Source organism: Pangasianodon hypophthalmus, chromosome 3 (genome assembly GCF_027358585.1).
Source record: "Pangasianodon hypophthalmus isolate fPanHyp1 chromosome 3, fPanHyp1.pri, whole genome shotgun sequence".
Classification (NCBI taxonomy): Eukaryota; Metazoa; Chordata; class Actinopteri; order Siluriformes; family Pangasiidae; genus Pangasianodon; species Pangasianodon hypophthalmus.
The window spans coordinates 6,728,101-6,751,654 of NC_069712.1; the positions used below are offsets into that span (position 1 = coordinate 6,728,101).

A 23,554-nucleotide genomic window follows, 5' to 3' on the forward strand; every position below is an offset into this window, starting at 1 on the left:
ATCATCCACTCTGAGGTTTCGATCTTGGATATTTGAGCTTTATCAGACTAATGTGCTAAGCACTAAAATTCTACAATACAATAGTCTCACACACTAGAACAAGCAAACTGTGACTTAGTGGCTATTGTTTGTATTCATTTAATAAGGTGTGCCCATGAATTAATATATTGATGCCAAGAGTCAAGATCCATTTTGTGGCCATAAAATATTTAACATGTAGCAATTAGCTATTGTATTTTAAAATGGATAAGAGAGAGAAATCAATTGTAACGACAAGAACCTAAGCATGGAGATGACACTTTATTTTCTGAAGGACGCATAAAGACATACTGGAGTCCCTGGCTTTACATGGGTACACCATTAACCTATGTCACCTTAAGTCACCTACGTCACCTATGTCATCGAATTCTTAAAGTGAATAGACTATTTCCCCCCAGTTTCCATTAAATAATTAAAAATGGAAGCCATGTATTAAGTATGATGTTCTACAACACATTAAGTTGTGGACTCAAGGTACACAATTCATGGCCAAAACATAACAAGTGGTGGCCATGAGATGCTTAGTTTGTGGCCTCAGTATATTAATTAAAAAATAACCACCATGCCACCTCAATGCTTCTGTAAAATCTGTTCTAAAGAAGCCTTCTAGGATTGCTATAATGCACTGCTAGCATAAAAAATTGTTACCTATTAAAATGATTGCATAATGAATTAAAGTGTGAAGTTACGTTATGAAACATACTGTATATCTCTAGAGCATATGTTTAGTGTTTATCGTTCATGCTCATTGATTTATTTGCTACTTTGCAGTAACTAGTAACTGCTCTTTTTTTAAAAATAAGTATCAGAGTACCACCTCTAGTAACACCTCTACATAACATACAACCAAAATCAATGGATCAAACTGAAGAGTAAGAATTGCGTAATCCTGCCCAAGAGGCTACCACATGCTAGCTCCATGAGCTCCTGGGACATCTGATCTATTATCTCATTTAGGAAAATAATTAAATGACCTGATATATTTAGATATTACTGTAGTGCTGCACGTTTGCTCCCTTCAGCAAGGCCTAACTGTATTACAATGGCCTGAAGCCCTATTTAAAATGGGTTTTGGCTTAATGAACACTAATCTATGTTGACAGTGCTGGCATTCAGCTAATACTGTACAAATGGAAAGAAATCTGGGTAGATTTCATACGCATCATGATCTACTGAATTGGAATAATTGAGGAACCCAGTGATGTACTGTGCTATACAAGTTATATAGTTATAGATTGTGTTTTTACATTGGTTATTTTTAATGAGGCGTGCGTTTGGACTATTATGCGATATTAAATACTGAAAACACACCATGAGTATCCATTCATAGACAGCAACACTGTTGTGGTTCTAAATTTTAGTGATCATTGTGCAAAAATAAGGCATTAACGTTGTATGTTCTTTTTCATATAAAGCACAGGAGGAAACCTGGCAAAGAGCGACATAATTGTAAAAAGGGGTGGAGATAAAATGAATACACGTAATAGATCAATAGATCCAACAAAGATCTATTTTTACAGTGATTTTTTCAACAAATTGGGTTTCTGTCTTCTTGTATACTATAGTGGGTGACACTCACGTGTAAGACAAAAATTGGCTAACTCCCAATATTTATTATGGCAATATATTTAGCTAGTCTGCTATTTACTTAGTTTTCGTTAGTCAATTTATCTGTTAAATTAATTAGATGATGTTTGTGTGTAATGATGGGTTAACCATCTGATTTACATTTAGTAGCCACAGCACAGATATAATAGAGTTTATTCCTAAAACTGTATTTTAAGAAGTGGGACAAGACTTGATCTGAAGTCAGAGAATATAATATACTACAGATATTTTAGTAGTGTGTTTGTGCTGAGAGCTTGCTCAAAATTCTGGACCAAAGTGGTTTGAAAATAGCATAGTACAGGATGATTTTAAACACACTCCATCCATGTCAAAATAAGTACCTTTGCTATGAAAATAGCATTAAACTAGCTTAAGTTCTCGATAGGCCAGCATGATACCAAAAAATATCTCTTGCACCTCAACAAAAATAGAACCCTTTAATTTCAACAGTGTATGTTTTGCAGGCTTCTTTCCCAAAACACTGTTACTGCAGCCCCCAAAATCAACATTATATCATTTTCGTAGCTTGCTTTTACCTTTAGCTTCTAAAAAAATATTTTATCCAGCATATTGACTGCATGTTAAGATGTAATGGGTTCCTTAGTCGCCTATAACCTTCATTTTTCTTTTATAATATAATATAATTCTGTTTATAAAGCACTTTTAACAGCAGTCTTTGCCCCAAAGCAGGTTTAGAGGAACAGTTTTACCACTTCTAATGAGAAGGCTGAAGGCAACAGTGGTAAGAGAAAACCTAGAAATGAGAGGAAAACATCAACATGTAGTAGTGGGATTACAGTAGGACAAGTACAGGTATAGAGTACAGCAGGTCAAGTGCGATTGATGGAGGGAATTGGCTCAAACTGAGATCTCACTGGTGTTAGATGAATTCGTATTTCATAACATGACTAGGGATGCATCGATACTCATACTGGTACCAGGTATTGGTCTGACACTATGCTCATTTACTTATACTCGTACATATAATAAATGCTCAAATACTAACATCCAATACCAAGTGATACCACTATGTGACATATGTTATTGTTGCTCTAATGAAGAAATGACCTGAAATGACAGTGATCTGGACATGTTTTATGTGTAATGATAAAAAATTTAAGCAAATCAGTTAAAGCAATTAAAGCAAAATATGAAATGGATGAATTACAGCATTTTCCTACAATACAAGTAATCAAACAAACACAAGAGTGGTTGAGCTGCGAGTGTAGAGCAGTATCAGTGAGTGTGGTCATTAAAAATGAGCACAGGAGTCATGAGTGCGATGTCAAATGAGAGCACTTCAGTTCTGCGAGCACTGAGCACTTAGACATGCGTGCTTCATTTCGCCGGGGTCTACACTACACGAGTCATGGTGGAATTCATCACACATTGTGCTCATTTTAATGACTACTCTCGCTGATACTGTGCTGCATGCTCAGGTCAGCTCAGTCTCTATTAAACCTACTGTTTAAATGCCATAACATCTTAAGCATAAATCTCAGCACAAGGAGTTCATACATGGCAGCACACAACAGCAACCAACAATTACAGAGCTAAATAACATGTTCCATAATGCCCCTGATTTAATGCTAAGTATGTTACTACTTTCAGTAGTACAATCAGAATTGACAAGTACCAAAAACCTGGTACTTGGTCTGAAAATAAATGGTATTGATGCCTCCCTAAATATGGCAGAGAGCTTTTGTCACGAATCAGTGCGATTTTTTAAGCTCTGCAGCACACTTATTATCACTTCAAGGTTTCAAGAACATATTTCTAGTGAGAAAACAAAAACATCACTTCACACTTCCAAGGATGAGATGCAGAGAGAACGGTCTGGAGCCTTCTCTCGTGTCATATATCCATCAGGTGCAGGAGAGGAGAGCCATTTTCCAGAGGGTTCAGGCTGAAAAGAAAGGCACTGGTTTGTTCAACCGCTCGCCACAGTTCACAATGACAGACTCAGACACATATGTACACGAGGGAAACTTCGCTATGTAGGTTAACTAGTTCCAGGAAGGACAGACATACAGCTCTTATGAGATCTGTTTGTTTAATGATTTATTTATTTATTCATTTTGTAGGGCTAAAATATAAAGGGTTATTATCTTAGCCCGCTGCTCTCCTATGACCAAGGATGGAAATAGTTGCAGCCGGAGGTTTTAACTTTATGACTTAATTATCTGACACATCATTTTAGCCTTAATCAAATTACTGCCACAATTTATAAATCTACCACAATTTGAGTTGCATCAGAATGTCCATTTCTCAGTTTGAATTTTGTATACAAACATACTAAATGTTTCATTGTCAGGTTTTAGAAGAACAAAACCTTCCTTTCAATACTCTGGGCCCTGTAAGAATTAAGAATTAGGAAATGACAGAATAGGAGACTAATATGAGAGTAATTTATAATCTCTTCAGCTTACAATCACACCCTTGGGGCTTGTCAGCACTGCAGGATATTTTCACTTATGGTTGGATGATGTGGCATCTCATCATTACATGATAAATTAAATCGCAGTATTCTCTTCTAAACGTGCTGCAGGCAGGACATTTCTTGCTATTACTTTATGAATAATGATTTTGTGAGTAATATGCAACTTATCACATTATGCCATGAAACTGTACTTATGAACTCAAGTAAACACAGCAGTGAACAGTATGTGATCATGTAAAAATTATTTTGAAAAATGAAACCACTACAGGTGAAAAAAAACAAAAAAAAACATTTCGAGTCATGTGGAGGAATCACATGTGAAAATCATTGAATCAAGTGGAAAAGAATCATGTGAAAATAACTGAATCATGTGGAACAATCACATGTGAAAATAAATGAATCATGTAGAAGAATCATGTGAGAAAAAAATGAATCAAAGGTAATAAATGAATGAATCATGTGGAAGAATCACATGTGAAAATAAATGAATCATGTAGAAGAATCGCATCAGGAAAAAAATGAATAAGAGATAACAAATAAAAGAATCATGTGGAAGAATCACATGTGAAAATGAATGAATCATGGAAAAACTCTCTTCTCATAGTCAGATTCAACATCAATACTGAATCTAATCATACTTTTGGTTGCACAAAATGCTGTATAGTTTAAAAACACAGCATATCCATTACTGCACTTAACGTCTGTAGCCAAATGTCACGTTACTTTATAGCGATGTATATCTTCAGTATCTTGGTCTAGTAGAGTAGAAGACAGCTTTTATGGCAAATGGTACATTTAAAATAATACCACCCTAGTCTTTTTCTGTGCTGCTGTCAAGTAGGCTTGAAAATCATTACCATTAAATAAACTTGCATGGAGAAATAATCTAATCTAACTCTGCCAGGAGCAACCTCAACAGTGCACATTTTTTAAAGTTTAATTTACTGTCTGACATGAATCATAAATACAGCCTTTAGGTTAGATAAGCTAATCTATAAATTTTAAAGTGGAGCTCTCTGCAAAGCAGGACAACTTTTAACAGACCATCTGTCTGCATCATACATTTTGTATACAACCTATAAAAAAACTGCAAAAAGCACTTGAGCACCATTTAAAAAAGCCCAAATAAATGAAAAGGCATTTTGAGCCGCAGCACTCATTCGGTGATGTCGATGGTTCACCTTTCAGTCAAAATGAATAGCTAGAAAAACTGCTGAAATGGTTTCTCCCATCTTGCTGCTGTATTCAGTTTTATATAGTTTAGCCTCAGGTGGTACAAGCTCAGAATGCAGAACCTATAATGGAAACACGAAACCTATCATTCTTGTAGTTTATTAAAACTATAAGAGGATAACATAATGGAATATGAAGTGAAACTGTTGCTGTGTTGTTCTTTTGGCAAGATAGGCTTTATGTATACTGATTTTGAACCTTAAAGCTGTGTTAATGTTACACCAAATTATGGACATGCTTATAAAATTTGAAGTACAAGCCAGTGTGTATATGTAACCTGCTAATAATTTATACATTCTATACACTGTATGGCCAAAAGTTTGTGGACACCTGACCCTCACATCCATATATGGTTCTTCTCAAAACTGTTGCCTCAAAGTTGGAAGCACGCAGTTGTATAGATTGTCTTTGTATGCTGTAGCATTACAATTTCCCTTCACTGGAACTAAGAGGCCCAAACCTGTTCCAGCATGACAGTGCCCCTGTGCACAAAGCGAGATCCATGAAGACATGGTTTGAGTGAAAGGTTGGTGTGGAAGAACTCGAGTGTCCTGCACAGAGCCCTGACCTCTACCCCACTGAACACATTTGGCATGAACTGGAACACCGACTGCACTCCAGACCTCCTCACCCACCCAACATCAGTGCCTGATCTCACTAATGCTCTTGTGGTTGAATGATCACAAATCCCCACAGTCCCGCTCCAAAATCTAGTGTAAAACCTTCCCAGAAGAGTAGAGGTTATTATAACAGCAAAGAGGGACTAAAACTGGAATGGGATGTTCAACAAGCACATGGGTGCTCATAAACCTTTGGTCATATAGTGTATTTCACAATCTACTATGCAAAAAATAAAACACTTAGAGTCATTCTGTTACAGGAAAATAATCAACCTTTGGGTAGTGTGATGTGTCCTGATTCAAAGCAGAGTTACTGTTCCCACCCCAAAGTTTATTTTCCAATTATAGCATTCCAAAGTTTTATTCTTCTTATATCTTAAACGTTGTGGAATGTCCATGAAGCAAGTTATAACAACTATAAACAGTCATCCCCTCACTTTCTCTTGAAGTGAGTAAGACAAAAAAAAATGCAGTTTGTTATATTACTGAGAAATTGCAAAGTCAGGGAGGCAGTGAATCTATAAATGTTAACCCCTCCTTACAGAAAACTTCATCATATCAACTAGCATACACCATAAGTCCTTGCGTAAGTTAGAAAGTGCACGTTAACATAAACCTGTGATTTGAATTGCAGCTGTCACTACTGTCAAAGCTGTTGTTATAGAAAAATAATCAACACTTTCTGACCAATGAGATATAAATTATAATTCATATGTATGATTGACGTCACCCACAGGGTGATGTTTCAGTGCAATTAGTTCATCGAGGCCTTGACATGGAGTGTGTGTATATTCCGATCGGCTGTATGCAGAGGTGGTGTTGGATTCAGAATGTGGGACTCCGGCGCAGCTGAATGGCGAGATGGGGGAGTTCAGCAGCGGAAATTACCCCAGCAGCTACGACAATGGCAAGAGCTGCAGCTGGACCATCACTGTGGACAGCAAAAAGGTGGGTGAGGAGTCTGGAGAGGGGCCAAGGAGGTCGAGTAAAAGCTAACTTATTAAAATACAGATTTTAGAGACTCACACCAAACAGCAGTCTGTGCCTTATTAATGTTGGATAGAAATTTCTGATAGATGGAATTCCAGTGGAGTCATGTGTTGGAGTCAAAACTGTACCCATTAGATTTTACAGTAGAACCTTAAGGAGGTCTCAGCGGGCAATATATTAGTGTTTCTGCATTCAACCACATGTAACACACTAAATTAAGACATCTACTAATTAACAAACTTTTTACATGCTGTATCTGTTGTGTTATTGGACCTTAATATGCTATAACTCTAAATAAGATCAAATAAATACTCTTTGGATTCTTGGTAGCAGAGGTGTAGCTACAGGAAACTGCCTGTGATACAAGATGGTTGATGTGAAGAGAATAAAAGAATAAGGTCTCAGGAGGCAGGAATGAGAGAGAGAGAGAGAAAGGAGAGAGAACAGTGTTACATTTATTTTAGGCTTTTTGTCTGAGCTTTTCAGCTCTGCAACTCTGTTAACTGGAATAATTCAGCATCAACAAAAACTTCAAAATTCAAATGCGCATACACAAACTCAGCAGGAGGCCGTCGGAGAAAGTCGCATTCCTCTGCACCCCTGGCTCTCTCTCTCTCTCTCTCTCCGATATACATTTCATCCCTCACTGCAAGACACACGGTGTATAAATAGAACAATTGTAATCACACACAGGTGAACACTGATTCATGAAATTACCCACCCCTTCCCTCAGACTCCGCCCTCCATTCACAAGCAGCATTCGACCACGCCCCTGCTGCCACAGGGCTCAAATTTCTAAAAGGACTTTAATTTCATTTCTACTACAAGTTTATATAAAATATATAAAACTGTATCGACATTGACCTTAATGAAGGACAAACCTTTAATGCTGAGTGTCATAGAAATCAGAGAATTGTCTGCTGGCACTTTTACAAGGTCTCGATTTGCCTTTAAAGCATTCCTTCTGAGCTTGAACTTATTAGCGCTAAGTAGAAAATGCATCATTATTTGTATTAGAGTGATAAAAAAAGTGGCTGAGTCTAATTTTTTATTAGAAATATGGAAAACAGGTAATGTACCGACCAGGGGAATGTGAACGCAACCTCTATCCATCTTCTGTTTAATTAAACTAGCTGAAGCGTCTGAGAAACTACCTGCATGTGGTTATATCCCCAGGTGATCGTTTTGTGGTTCCAAGACTTCTCTCTGGAGGACTCAGGCACATGCAGCGCAGATGCCCTCACACTCCAGGATGAGCTGGGGATCATTGGTGAGAATCCCACAATATCCTAACTTCTTATTTTAGGCTGTAATTTTCTTAGGCAGGAGTGTAGTCAAGCGAAAGCTTTTTTCTTCTCCAGTAGTGAAGATGAGGCGTGAGAGGAAATCAGTAGGCTAGGGAACAGCCACCCGTGTGCATCGATCATCTTCAGGCTTGGCTTTTACACATGCTGCTCTGCGCTGTGCTGAGTGAATTGGATTTCGTGTGCAACAGTCTTTGCTCTTCCAGGGAAATGCAATGTTTTTAGACCATGACAGTCCTTAGATACTGGGTGTGCAGTTCCAAGTTTATTTTGCAAAGAGAAATAATTCTGAGGTCTTTCAGGATTATAGCTCAGTCTTAAGATTATGAGTAGTATTCAAATATGGAGTTTCCACAAATCCGAACATTCACGCATATCACACAAGTGCAGGTTCACTATTCCAACACAGTAGTGTACATTATGTGCAAAGTTTATTACAGAGCATTAGATCTTGTTTTTATTGATAGACCAAAAATTTTCACCACTTGAGTAAAGAGTGGTGTAAAGGCATTTTTTTTTATCATGCAATATTTATGTTCATTTCATTTTATTTTGTTTTGCCTAATTTGTTTTTATTTTTATTTTATTTTTCACTTTTTTGCTTTTTATTCAATTCAGTTCATTAAAATTTTATTTATATAGCTCTTTTGGAAACCTATGGATATAGATTTGTTCATAGTTTTCAAATTCTATACAAATTAATGAATACTGGAAGGGAATTTTAACACTTTCCCATCCAATTGTAACTATTTAATAAAGTCTGAAGCATTTCAGTACTGTAACCTTATAGCAGTGAAAGTGAATGCATTCTGATGACGACAGTAGCTTGCTAGATTGATTTGAATGCAGATATTGAGATTTGCTAAAGCTTGAAAAGACATACAGTGTATTTGTATAAGTGTGGGGGTCTGGGAAAACCCATCGCATGTTTTGACACCAAAAACTAAATAATCACAGAAATACAGTATATTTCAGCAAAACAAGGTGGATTTTTTTTCTTTTTAATCTTGCCTTTGCTTTTTAAATGAGCCAGGTAAACAAATGCAGTCAGTTTATGTAAAGATATGTAAAATCTTGTTAGCTAAGTGTGATTTCCTCACACAGTGAATATCATGCTTTGCTAATGTTGTTGGATAGCTACATGCGAGAAATGGACATAATCCTGAACAGAGGTGCAGTCAGCATGGCATATATTAAAGGCAATATTCTCCTTTTTCACTTTAAATTGATACTTTAAAGTAGTAGAACTTTACTGGAAGTTGAGACAAACATATATATATAAATATATATATATATATATATATATATATATATATATATATATATATATATATATATATATATATATACATATATGTATGTGTGTGTGTGTGTGTAGTAGAAAATGCCAGTATTTCACCATGTGAAGAGGTTTCCCAAGGCTGCTACACATATTATACACCATCTCTTTATAATTTTATAAGTATGAAACCCAGGATTAAAATATGACACCATGCTGCAATACACTTACAACTCCTAGATCATTCGTCAGATCCAACAGAGGTTGAGCTTAGGCATTATATATGCTTTCTTAAATGGGTTGAGATGATTCTCATTTTAGAATCATTTTAGAAAAAAAAGCAAAACAATTAAACAAGCTATTTATCTCTCACCGTAAAAAACCAAGGGGTTTCTCAAAAATAGAAACATACTGTGAAAAATATTCTGGATATTTAAAACTTATAAAATATTGATTGCGGTCTCTAACCAACTTAGGACCCACACACACAAACACACACACACACACACACACACTTCCCCCAGCCCTGCAGCTGCAGTTCTCCTGACTCCAAGGCTAAGAAGATTGCGCTTTGATGTCATGCCTGAAATTAGTCCCCCACCACAAACCACTTGGGATTCTGGGTCAGATGGAATGTTCCACATTAAAACATCCATCCTAACTAAACTGGAGTCGGTGCCGTCCTCCGCATCTTAAGGAGGACTGAGTCATCTCACTGAAACTTTCAGATTTGCGAGAGTGGGATTTTATTTTAAAGTTGTTGCAATAGATCATATTAAATTGTTGAATGAGTCACAGAGCAACATCCCTGATAGTTTTGTTCTTTTGTGTCTTTTCCCCCCCAGCTTCGTTCCATGCCATTTCTTTCTCTTTCCAAAGAAAAAGTTATGAAATTCAAAGAAACAAACAAACTCTGACTGAAGCAATGAATAAATTTCATTTGGTTTTATTAATGCCCTATACAGAATGTTTCTTCATTTCCTGAAGTACTTTTATTTTTATAATATGAACCATATTTATATGCTTTACCACAGATCTGCCATTTTTTTTCAGGGAAATTCTGCGGTTATTCCAAGCCTAAGCCGATAGTGTCACTGGGAAGCACTTTGATGGTGCATTTCGACACAAACGACAGATACACAGACAAAGGATTCAAAGCTGTGTACCGTGCTGTGGACCCTAATACAGTTAATGGTAATTAATTTAAAAAAATATATATATGTAATGTTTACTCAAATTCAAATTTACTCAACTGCATAATAGTGCAATTTACCCTTATAGGGACCTATTACTCAAATGCAGGGTCCAGCTTCGTCTGCTCTAACACATTTTAACCATTTTTTTTTAATGAAGAATGATAATAACTCATTAAGTTTAAATTTAGATTTATTGTCATATTTCAGTTTACTCAGGGATAAAAAGTGAGTGAAATTCCTAAGCTGCAGTGCTCCAACAAAGCAGTTAGTTAAATAAGAATAGGTAGAGGTAAAGAAAAAAATAAAAACACAAAAATATATATATACAAAATAAAATACAGTGGTAAAAATAACATTGTTTGGGAGCTGGGAACATGGTGGCCATATTCAGCACCATTGTGAAGACCCCGTTATGTACCCAGGGCTGGAGTTATTTTAAACAGGGCAGCGTGGCTCAGTGGTTAAGGTTGGGGGTTCAAGCTCCAGCACTGCCAAGCTGCCACCGTTGGGCCCTTAACCCTCTCTGCTCCAGGGGTGCTGTATTATGGCTGACCCTGTGTTCTGACCCCAGCTTCCTTACAAGCTGGGACAAAATAAAGGGTGCTTCTATAATATATCGGCTTCACCTGATTGCATTTGGAATGACTTTATGTCAGAATGATAATGAGAATAAAATAATTGTACTCTGGTCAGCATGAGGATTGAGGGAGTGTGATGTGTGCTTCTGTGTATTTGACCTAGAAAACCAGCAGCTGCATCAGTGATGCAGAAAGGAGTCAGGATTCATAATATCTCAACTCAATTCATTTTTATTTGTATAGCACTTTTAAAAATAGACATTCTCTCAGGCAGCTTTCTGGATTTATGATTTAGATCCTTAACGAGGAAGCCAGAGGCAAGAAAAATACTTCCGGAGACTACATGAGGAACAAAGGCAGGAACCCGTCATATTCTGGGTGACATTGGATAGTAGGATTATAAATCATTACAGTATACAAGTATAGAAGAGTAAAGACATATAATACTGTGTTCCTCAGTGTGAGCAGATTGTGAATATGAGCATAGGACAGTCTTTATGATTACAGCAGCAGTTCTTAGATATAAATCGACAATATCCAGATGAGATTATCTACTGAAGCAAGGGTGAGTCTGGTTTTGGGGAATGCAAAACTTTAGGGCAGAAGTAGAGCATCAGGATGAATCAGGCAGGCTCGGAGGGTGAGAGGAACCACAGCAGTAGAAGTGTGTCAGGATCTGACAGCATGAGTACATGTAGAGCTCAATATCTCCGGGGCATCATCCAGCTGTCCCACTTTCTGAACCACTCTCTTCCCCTCCTTCTAGATATTGTTGGAGCTGGTGGCATTCTGCAAGGTGACCATGGGGAGCTGATGACCCCCGGCTTCCCAGAGAAGAACTATGAGAACGGTGTGGTGTACCAGGTATGCTCAGATCCTTTGTTTCTTTTTCACTCATTTCCATCTCTGGTTTTCTCTCTAAATCTCTTTGTGGCTGCAAAAAATCATTAGTGTAGCAGTAACACAAACACCCATGATGTTGGCGTAAACTGTTCATGAATGTGCAGGAGCCCAAAACCTTATCAGGAACCTTTTAGTTCTTACTCCTAAAAATAAATAAACAAACAAGACAGTAAATAACAGTAGACATGCTTACCATGACATTTGCTATGTAAGGTAAACATCTTGTCATGTGGTCTGACTATATTTCACATGATCTATGCTAAGAATAGTGTATGTATTATAATAGCACTGTTGAATTCTCAATTCTTATTGGTCAGAAGGTGTTGATTAATTTTCTATAACAGCAGCTTTGATAGTAGTTCCAGCTGTAAGGCAAATCACAAGTTGGTATTAATGCACTCGTTTTAATATAGTATTGTTTCTATAGTAACAACTTACACAGGGACTTGAAGGAATGACTTTCCACAAAAATTGATTTTAAAAGTGTGGAATTGCTGATATGGTGATGTTTTCTGTGAGGAGATGTTTGTTTAACTTTTGTGGAAGGAGTCTCCAGTGTTACTGCTTTGTAACAGTCAGAGGCAAAGCTGTAAAGTTTTCAGAAATTTCTGAAAAGTTTTCAGGAAGGAAAGTTTTGCGGATCTCGGTGACATGACAAACTGCTTTTTTTCTTCTGCTTTTTTTTCTTTACTTATTACTTATTACTTCTTTACTTATTAACCAATGAGAGTTTATAACTAAAAGTTATAAGTGATAACAGCAATTTTGTGGACATACCACAACATTAAACATAGCTGTAAATGGATTATAAAGTAAAAAAAAAGTTACATTCTTTAATAAATAAAATGCAACCCTTGTCAAATTGTTGTGTTAAAAGAGGAAAACACTTCAAGACATGGTACTATAGGAAAATAGTGAACTTTGGGGTGGGAACAGTAACTTTGCTTCCCATTACACCACCACATTGTTGCTTACTTTCCTATAGCAGCACTCCCCTTAGCTTGTTTTTTCCCTTCAAATCGAATAACTGTTTATTGGCTCACGAGTCCAGATGGAACATTGCCTGCAGCCAAAAAGGTCCAAGGCAACCTTGCATGCAGCTGGTATAAAAAGCTTGATTAATATTAATATTGGATTTAAAAACAAACAAACAAACAGTAACACAACTTCAAACTCAACCTCCTCCATGTTAGCTTCATTGCTGTGCATTTTTGCTACATGCTAAAATGTTGTATTGGTGAAATTTGTGTCTGTTATTTTAGATAATGGTCACAGTTCCTGTAGTATGTTATGAATGCAAACTTTTGCTAAAACTCTCTAGTTCTTATTCAAGAGACTTTATTTCCTCTGAAGGTTCTGGAACCTCTGTGGAACCGTGCCTTCATCCTTGTACTGGTCACTGTAATATTGTGGATATTGGCAGTGAAGTGTGAAAGTGATTAGCTATTTCAGTCACATTTCCTCAAGCAAAAAAAAAAAAAAAAAAACCCATCCTCTGAGGCGACTGTGACATGAGCTTGTTTGATTATGGAGTTTGGATCCTCGGGAGCCTCTCTGCTGCTCCATGGCTCCATCTGGCCGGGCGTTGAGCCCACGTCGGCTAATCTGCAGTCAGTCTGTCAAGCTGCAACACAACAGACGAATGCACGGCAACATAAGGGCGCATACAAAGCAGGATTATCGGAATCACTATTGCAGTCGCTGGGTTTATAATTGGATGGTAATTCTTGTGTGCGTGAGGTAGCGAAGAGTGAGAGAGGGAAAAAGAGAGACTGTGTGTATGTGTGTGTGTGTGTGAGTGGAAGGCAGATTGGTTTAGCGATTAAGGTAATGGGCCAGCAATCATTGAGCGGCATGTTCAATTCCCAGGTGAAGTCTGTTGTATGCAGACAGATCGCTGTTGTCATGGCCCTGAGCAGGACATGTCGGCACTTTCACTAGCAGCAAAGACCGAGCATCTGCTCCATGTACAACCAGTAACGAAGCAAACTCTTCAATGAAAATGAATTTGCTGTTGTTTATACACATCATCGCTTCAACAATGAAGGAAATACAGTGCAGTTTGGAAATTTCCTGCATACAGCTCAACATTTAGAGCTAAACCAATCCTCTCCCTTTTAAATATATAAATAAACATTTAGCTTAGAAACGGGGTCAACATTTTCTAGCATACTGATTAGACAAATAGCATGCTAAGACTTAGCTCGTTAGAAATATTGCTAACATCGCTAGAAAATACGGGTTCCAGTTCACATGGTGTTCATGCGCTCTTTCTATTACGTTATCGTTTCTATAGCAACCGCTTACACAGAGCATTGTTTATTGTTAAGCTACATTTTTCTTTCTTTCCTTTTTTCTTATTTCTTTCTTATAACCTTTATAACATAAACGATAATAGCAATGAACTTGCTTTGTGGATGTTCCACAACATTAAAATAAATAAAATGTATGACATGTCATTCTTAAAAACTAAATAAATTATTGTTCTGTAAGAGGAACAAAAACTTCAGGATGAGCTGCATCACAACCGTTTGGAAATCCTCTACCTTGTTCAATTAGTAATTAAATATTTAGCTGAGAAAATGGATGGACATTTTCTAGCATTGTGGTAAGGTATATAACATGCTAACACATAGCTAGTTTGGAATATTGCTAACATCACTATAAATTACAGGTTCTAGTTTGCATAGTGTCTCAAAAAGTGCTTAAAATTTCAAATTTCTAGCATAACAAAATGATTTTCACAGGTAATGCCTGCACATAGGATATCTTGCTTAACACTGTTTCTAAAATATTCTGCATCTGGGACTGGGACTGGAGGATTTCTAACTTATTCCAGTGCCAGTTCATGGTCATATCACCAGATCAGGGCCATCCATCACTGCTGTCAAAGTAAATTCTGTCAACTTAGATTAGCATGACAGATTCAAATGAACTGGCACTAATGAACGCCTTCACGTGCCACAAGACAGGACAAATTAGTTAGATCTGAGCACTGAGCATGGTATAGTCACAGCCTCAGATGCTTCACCCACCACCAAGGTAGCAACTCATATGTATTATACATTCAGAATTAAAGGCTGCCTCTGATTGGCTCTTCGCACTTCTATCTATTTTCATTTTTAAACAGAATGGGCATTTTGGAGCGAGTTACAGTCACAATTCAGTCACTGGATTGAAAAAAGTTCATGGTGTTTCATTGTTATTAGACGATATCACAGCCATTTTAACCTCATGAAGAGTTTGATGATGAACAGTTGAGTTGAATCAGATGTGTTAGACAAGGAAAACAGTGAAATCTGCAGTACAGGAGGACCAAATGAGCCAAACTGGGAGCAAGTTACTATATTCTGTGTGTAACATTTACTGTACACAATGTGCTTCCTCAGCAGAACTGATAGTATGGTTAATAATTTTCTACTATGCTATAGAATGCTACAGAGCTTACACATTAACATTTTAAAGATTTAAAGCTTTGATCCTTGAGTGAGTAAATTATGTCATTTCCAGTTACTGACTAGATTTCAGGACTGGCAGTTTCACTCTGTTATTCATTAACAGTTTTCGCTTTGTCTTATGTCTGTCTTTGATGCTTGCTTTAATTTTATAGCTGTCTGATTTAAACGCAATACCTGGCTATTATTATGTAAGGAACAGAATACTTTTGTTCTTGTTATAAGAAAGTAATCCACAGCTGGCTGTTGTAATATGTTATATTTCCTATAACAGCACATTTTATTCATCTAATATCATGTCAATTTGCCAACAATATGCTTGTCATGTTACCGAGAAACTGGTAAGTTCAAAAGACTTTCTGCTGGTGGAAAACTTGTGTTGCAAAGTGCTGACACTGGAGACTCATTCCATAATGTTAAATAAACAGCCCCTTACAACAACTTCACCATATCAGTGATTATCACCATATCACCTTCTGACCAATCAGAATCGAGAATTCAAGATTTAACTTAGTACATTTAACTTACTTTACATTCCCAAAGCCTCCTTACCCAATAATTATACATTGAGAATAAGGTTAAACAGTTACACTAATATATTAGAGGGGCATGGAATTGCCCACCATATCTCAGAATATGAAAGGTTGATTACTTACAGCAATGTTCTTGTAGAACAGTTAAGTGTTGGACCACTTCAGGATTTCTTGGTTTGATTCAACATTTTTAGTGTCTAAGAGATGAAGTAATAAATGAAGAATTGAATTCTCCTGTGTTTTAATTCCCCAGTGGAGGATAATAGTCCCTCATGGAGAGAAGGTTCGACTCACGTTCCTGGCCTTTGACATGGTCCCAGACTCCTGCACTGACTATGTAGATGTCTTCGAAGGTCGTTCAGATGGTGTCAGTGCTCCCAAACTTGGTGAGTCACCTTAGACAGCATCAGTTAGCCTTGTCATCATATACTTTCTTGGTGCAACCATTAACCACCAACAAATTGTCACTGATTTCAGGTCGCTTCTGTGGGAACAAGGTGCCTAAACCAGTGCTGTCCAGTAGCAATGAAATGGTGGTGCGATTTAAAAGCGATTCTAACAACAATGCTAAGGGGTTCAGTGCAGTTTACACTGTGGCTAGTGCTCCACCCATTACAACTACCACCACCAAACCTAACACCACAACCACCACCAAACCAACCACAACCACCACCACTAGGCCATCCACCACTCCTGAACCAACTGGTGAGTGCTGAACCCATGTTCTGACCTGATTTCTCCTCTGATAATGTAATCTCATAATGTAATGGAGGTTCTCTGACACCATCTCCAGTCTTTCCCCCTTGCAGTACTAGGCATGTGCTGATTTAACACTGAATTTTCATATCATAATTATTCACTTTGTAATATTATCACTCTATTGAATTAAAATTACTCTATTCTGATTGGGCCAGAGTGTTAATCAAATACCTTTACTAAAACATTAAAGAAGCCACAGTTGTTGATGCTTGGGGTACAGGAGAGTATAATTAGCAATGCCTTCTGGGTAGGAAGGATTTTTCCTCTGTCAGTCAGAGTGACCTAGTCATTAGCATCTGTAAGTTCATAACTTAGTAAGTTGTAAGTTAGTGTTCGTTTTGTGACATTACATGAGAAGCTATACAGAAGATTGTAGGAAGCATGTATCCCAGACTGTCCCAGACTGGTAGCTGTCATGCGATACAGGAGAAGTAGCTAAGGGGTGGGTTTGATAATCATCTCACAAGTCAGACTTCTAGCATTTGTTAATAAATGTGGCCAAGAACAGACCACTTTCACAGAAAGAGAATTTAACTGACATGGCGGATGACCAATCACAGACATGCAAAATGTTCAAAAGTTGGTTTTCCTGTTGGAAACTGATGTACAGGAGCATGTATTTATGCAAGTGTAGAGAGAGAATCAAATTAAAGCATTCAACATTCTGAAGATTGTGACCAGAAAAGTGTGCAATGGATAACATTCACTCAGTGGCCCTTAGCAAGAGAAGCTGAGACGCAGTTGGAAATGGCTAACTTGAGAGAAAATGAGGTAAAAATCCAAAGTAAATATATAAGCAATAAAAAAGGTTAGCTACATGTTAGTGCAAAAGTTTGCACCCCCTTGAGTTTATCTATAAACCTAAATCTAATGTTACAGTCAGGACATGCTCTAGTTTATTTATTTTAATGTGCCTCACTAAGGCATCTAATGACTTAAAACAGTCAACATATTCACTTTGCTAAGTCTTATTTAACATATGAAGTCAAATAAAGAGTCAAACGAATCAGGAAATCCAGGTATCCCGTTGTTTCTCGCCACCCCTTGGCGGTTAAGAACGGTGAGCTATTTCACAGAGCTGGGGAAGGTTATAAAAAGATAAATAAAACATTAATACAAAGACACAACCACATACTGGGAAAAAAAAACAGGGTATAGAGATATTCATAAAAATAAATAAATAAATAAATAAACAGCAGGATTCCTTAGAGGTTAAAAGAGGTAAAAAAGTTAAGCATGTAAGTGCACATTTATATCAGTAAGGATAGCTGTTCATTTTTTCCCCGCTTTTTTTTAGGAGAAAATTAGGAGGGTGATTTTAAATTCATTCTAACAGTCACGGTAGTCGTTGAGAGATTAACAGGCTGGTGTAAATGATAGGCGTTAAAATTCCTGCAGCAGCATTTAAAACATTTAGTGGATTCTACTTTACACAAAATATGTATAATGTCTTTTGCAATCTGCCAAGGGAAGCATATAATGTAGTATTTTGGAGATAATGTGAAGGTAATAGTAAGCTGTTTTGCATTCTGAAGTGGTTTCAATATCAAAAATGACCTACTTTCTTTATGGAGCAATGTCACCTTCAGAAATAGTGGGTTTATTTGTTCAGAGGGTGAACTAAATGTAAATAAAGTCATGAAATTTATTATCCCCTTAACCCCCAACTTTCATAGTTCACCCTCATAACTAAGTGTAAATGAAAATCAAAATTTTAGTGAGGTCCACAGTGCAGAAATGGTGATATGCTGAATGTGCACTAAACAAATTGTTGTAATACTTCGATTCTTCCATAAACTACTCTGACTCAAGTTTAAGTTATGTATATGAACCCTAGTTAAATATTTTAGTTGATATTTTCGCTCATTTCTTCTCAGTGTTTACTGAAAAAAGCATACATTAAAAATGCTTTAACACATGGTACATTAGCGTACATTACTGCAGCTAGCAAGCTGATTTGGCTAACAATGTTACAAGTAGTTTACGTTTTAAAAACTGCCACTTGTAAACACTCACATGTATATCCTAAGTTCTTGCATAAAGTTGCATATCTCTCAACAGGAAGTCAAAGAAGTGGAATTATTGAAAACAATCCCAAATTACCCCAAGGCCCATACCTCCACGTCCTCATAGCTAGTTATAGCCAGGCTCATAGCTACAGAGTTTTTCTGTTCAAGCCACTTTCCTCCCATGAATAATTGACTCAAAGTATTTTTTAGAGCACCATTAACCTGAGTAGCACAAAACTGTCTACACTCAGCAGCTGACTAAATAATCTTCTGCATATTTTTCTCTAGCTAATGAAGCCTTGAACCCAAAGACCCTGACAAACTTTAGCAAAGTAATGGAACATAATGGAGTGCATTTCTTTTCTGATCTCAGAGTAGTTTGACTTTCTGATTGAAGTACTCCAGCGACGGAGGCCTAATTGACTTTTGTGAAATCTCTCCCTTACAAAAATTGCTACAGGGCAGCTCATGAAATTAACTTCTGTTTGCCTTTACTTTCCCCTTAATACTCAGACTAATATGAGTTAAGGATTTCTGAGCAAATACCTGAATACTGAATTGATATTTAAAGCCCTATGACATTCATTGTTCTCTCTTATATGGAGAACACGGAGAGAATAATTTTACTGCAAATATTTGTCAGTTAGTGACTTTTTGCACTCTTAATGCCCAAGACTTGACATTTATCCACATAACATAACAACACATCATTTAAAAAAAATTTTTTCTTATTGTTTACAGATTCAGGTTGCGGCTCTCAGGGGAATCTGTTCGGTCGGAAAGGCGAGATCCACTCTCGGGCTTTTCCCAATGCCTATCCTGCAAATCTGCGGTGTTCCTGGAGCATAACCGTGCCTGAGGGCTTTCTGATCAAACTGCATATCACTGATTTAGCCATAGCGGGTGAAGCAGGACAGTGCAATGAGGACAAACTCACAGTCACTGACAGCCAGCAGTCACTGGGTAAGACCAGATGTATCCTTAGTGTGTAACATTTAAGGAAGGAGTGTCAGAGTTTTTGTACCAGACAAATGGAAAGTCTTCAGGACAGAGGAGTTTGCACTGTCTGTTTTTTTTTTTTTTTTTTTTTTTGTTAACATGACATGCTGCTTTTTTTTTTTCGCTTATTTACTTCATGAGTGAGTTCAAGAGGAATAAAAAGATATAGTCCCTCCTGCAGAACTAAACGCCCAAGGGATGGAACTGGACCTGATCCAAGACATCCTATAAGCCTAACCCATAACTCTAACCCATGCAATCAACACACTTAACACTTATCCAACCTGAAAAATGCTGAGTTCTCTCCACCTCATTGGAGGTTTGGTTTGACTCCGCACAGACAGGAGGCGCTAGATCAGGTCCGACCCCACCCCATGGACTTTTAATTCCACAGTGAGAGGTACTTGGGGGAAATAAACTTCAGAATTATGCTGTTATAGGAAAATATTCAACTTAGGGCAACTCTGTTTTGTGTCTGCCACATCACTCAACCCTGTTGTTGATTTTTTTTCTCTATAACAGCATATTCCTTATTAAAGTATACTGATCATAGAGATAGTAATAACATTCTGCGGGTTTGGTGCCATAGATGGTTCAGTGTGCTGCAGAATTTCAGCTTTACTTTGTGTTTAAAATCACAGTCCTCTTCCTCAACATGCATTAATGAGTAACGAATTGCACTGTAGCTCCAAACACGACTCAGCTTGTGACCATCACCGGATCAATTAAAGAACAGCCACCAAACCAGGAGCAGTTATGAAAATATACTGTACATTCCTATGCTGGTAAAAATGCAATCCGTGCCTGAGGGATGGCCAGCGTATAAAAAGTGTGCATGTTTCTGATGTGTGAGACTCTAGTGCATTGCTTTTCCCTTTTCCTGGTTGTCCGAGAACTGTAAAGACATTGACTGTAAAGTCCCTGGAGGAAGACAGAGGCAGCTTGGTGTAAATTATCGCCTCTCATTGCTGAGTTTTGGAAGAACCGAGAGCCTGTACGTGTTTTATCCACACACCTTTCTCAAGGACTTCTTGGCAGATTCCTTCAGCTAAAATACACAGCAGGAAGAAGCAGGAAGAGGCGGGGGAGGGGGTGGGTGGGGGTTGGATGACAGGAAGGGTATCAGTAGGTATGACAGTATGACAGTGTGAGAGAGACTATGACAGTGAACAGAAATGCACTTCTTTTGTAATTGGCATCAGAAAAAATTTGCGATGCAGAGCACAAACCTCAGGTTCGACAGTTTACATGAATAGGGTTTAAAAATGTCTTCCACTGTGTGGCAAGAGAATCACATATTGTACAAGCTTGTTTCGGCTCTACAGCTCATTGGCTGTGGCAGTTTGTCCTTGGAAGCGTGCGTGCGTGTGTGTGTGTCTATATATTAAGGTGCCCTTATCTCTCATATTAGTTGTCTGCCTTTTACCTTGATTCCCCTGACTGAGAAGATGTCCTCCTGCAGGGTTCACAGCTCAGTACTCTGTGTGTGTGTTTAGGGCACAACATGCTGTACTAAGCAAGCAACACAAGGACACACTACTAGACAGTATACACTGTCATGCACGTAATTTGGCATGTGCTGTTATTCGAGTTACAATCACGATTATTAAACAAGCCTCTTATCGTGGTTTACAGTATCATCAGGAGAACTTACTGAAACAATGATACTACTTTATTGACCTGAATAACATGACTGAGTAGCACTTCATTTTACAGTGCAGCAATTACCTTGTCTTTAATAAGGTGCATACATTACATATTGGATTGTAAAGTGCATAGTAATGTGCATGTAAATGCCATAATGCAATAATTACTCAATTATATAATACTTATTATATGTATATGTGTATTAATGCAAACTGAATATTGTGTGTGGAAAACTAATAGTTGATAGTTAATAATACATAGCATAATATTAGTAGAAACTATAACTATAAATAAATAAATAAATAAAAATTATTATTATTTATATTATAAATAAAATGTGCAACTAAAGAATAATGGATTATGAGAAACAGCATGTTTTAGGCATCCACTTAAACACTTAACCCCACCCTGTCTTTGATTATTTTCCTTTAACAGCACATCTTGAAGTGACTTATTCCTCTTATCCCACAGCAATTTACCAAAGATTACACGTTTTATTTATTAATGAGTGACACATCATAAATCTTACATCTTAATGTTGTGAAACAAGTTCCTGTTATCACTTACATTAGAGCTGCTATAAACCATTGTTCCCTCGCCAGCCATTCACTTTTCTCTCTCTTGCAGTTAATAAGATTTTTTTTTTTTTTAAATGCAGCTTATATTACCGAGAAAAAGACAAACTCCTCTGTCCTGAAGGTTACAAAGTGTTGAAACCTGAAACTCCTTCCATAAATGTTAAATAATGTCAGTGTCCACCATGCATAAGCTATGTTATCTCATGTAAATGTTTCATATTTACAAATTTACATTCAGAGTGGGCCTATATTTAAGCTATATGTCGCATGAGCAAATGTCCACAAAAAGCATTGTGTAAATTTTTAATTTTCGCATAAATTCACATCTTTAAAGTGTTTGTGAGTGCATGTAGGTTCTGTCTCACTGATCTGTCTCTTTCTCTCTCTCTCTGTCTCAGGCATACACTGTGGCTTCATCCTTCCTCCTGTGCTCGTCAGTGTCAGTAACAAGATTGCTGTGAATTTCCTGTCTGACGGCCGGCTAGCTGACCGTGGTTTCTCAGCCAAGTGGGAGGCTGTGTACGCAGAGGACATAGCTGGTAAAATACCTGCTTCACACCCACATAAACACACACCCACACACCACACACACATCCATCCATCTAAAGGTGAGTCCTGCTGGGGCATCTGTTCATGGTCATACCACCACCTGTGAGTTTGGATATCTGTGTAAGTGTGTGTGTGTCTAGGTCTGTATCCATGAATTGTGTTTGTCCGTATGTGGATAGAGTGTGTGTTGTGTGTGTGTGTGTGTGTGTGTGTGTGCGCATGCGTTGATGCTGGGGTACATATCAGAAGGCTGTGCACAGTTATTTACACCTATCTGCTGCGAGCAGGAAGAACTAGATTACTATCATTTGGCAGCACATTCATTGTGGCAGTAAGTGCATTTCTGTAGCAGCTTCACTGCTGAACGTTCTCACAGTCCGGGCCGGATAACATAGATTACCTTGGCGCAATAAACAGATTGATTGAACATGCCTGTGTGGAGATTTCACTTTATAGTCTTTACCGCAGTTCTTGCCTGGCACTGTGCCTTACAGCTTCTGTGTCAAGGCTAATAAATACAGACTACCTGTGCTGCCAAAACGGCAGTTTAGGAAGCTATATTTCACATTGCATATAAATATAGCGACATTTATTAAATGTGTTTTCCTGCTCCAGCCTCCAAAGACCCCTTAAACTCCCCTATGTCCAGCAGGGGGGTGCGTGATCCATATTCTGAGAGATCTAATACTGCACTAACCTGGACTGGCACTGCTGTTTTGTCTGCATGACAGCATGTATTGACCGTCTCTGAAAATTCTCTTTCCTTTGCAGTGGAAGAGAACAAAATTGTGTTTTATAGCACTTTATTTTTACAATACAGATAGTCTCAGAGCAG

The 23,554-nt window shown here is 37.6% G+C and overlaps 1 protein-coding gene across 1 annotated transcript in view; it reads left to right on the forward strand.

Moving 5' to 3' along the window:
* zgc:154142 (uncharacterized protein LOC555481 homolog) overlaps positions 1-23,554 on the forward strand; it is a 48,231-nt gene that overhangs the window by 1,115 nt on the left and 23,562 nt on the right. The window contains exons 2-9 of the mRNA XM_026934053.3: positions 6,752-6,888; positions 8,107-8,200; positions 10,567-10,707; positions 12,054-12,151; positions 16,432-16,564; positions 16,656-16,883; positions 19,688-19,909; positions 22,569-22,709. Of these exons, the coding sequence (XP_026789854.3) occupies positions 6,752-6,888; positions 8,107-8,200; positions 10,567-10,707; positions 12,054-12,151; positions 16,432-16,564; positions 16,656-16,883; positions 19,688-19,909; positions 22,569-22,709 (1,194 nt within the window). The remainder of the gene's footprint in view (positions 1-6,751; positions 6,889-8,106; positions 8,201-10,566; positions 10,708-12,053; positions 12,152-16,431; positions 16,565-16,655; positions 16,884-19,687; positions 19,910-22,568; positions 22,710-23,554) is intronic.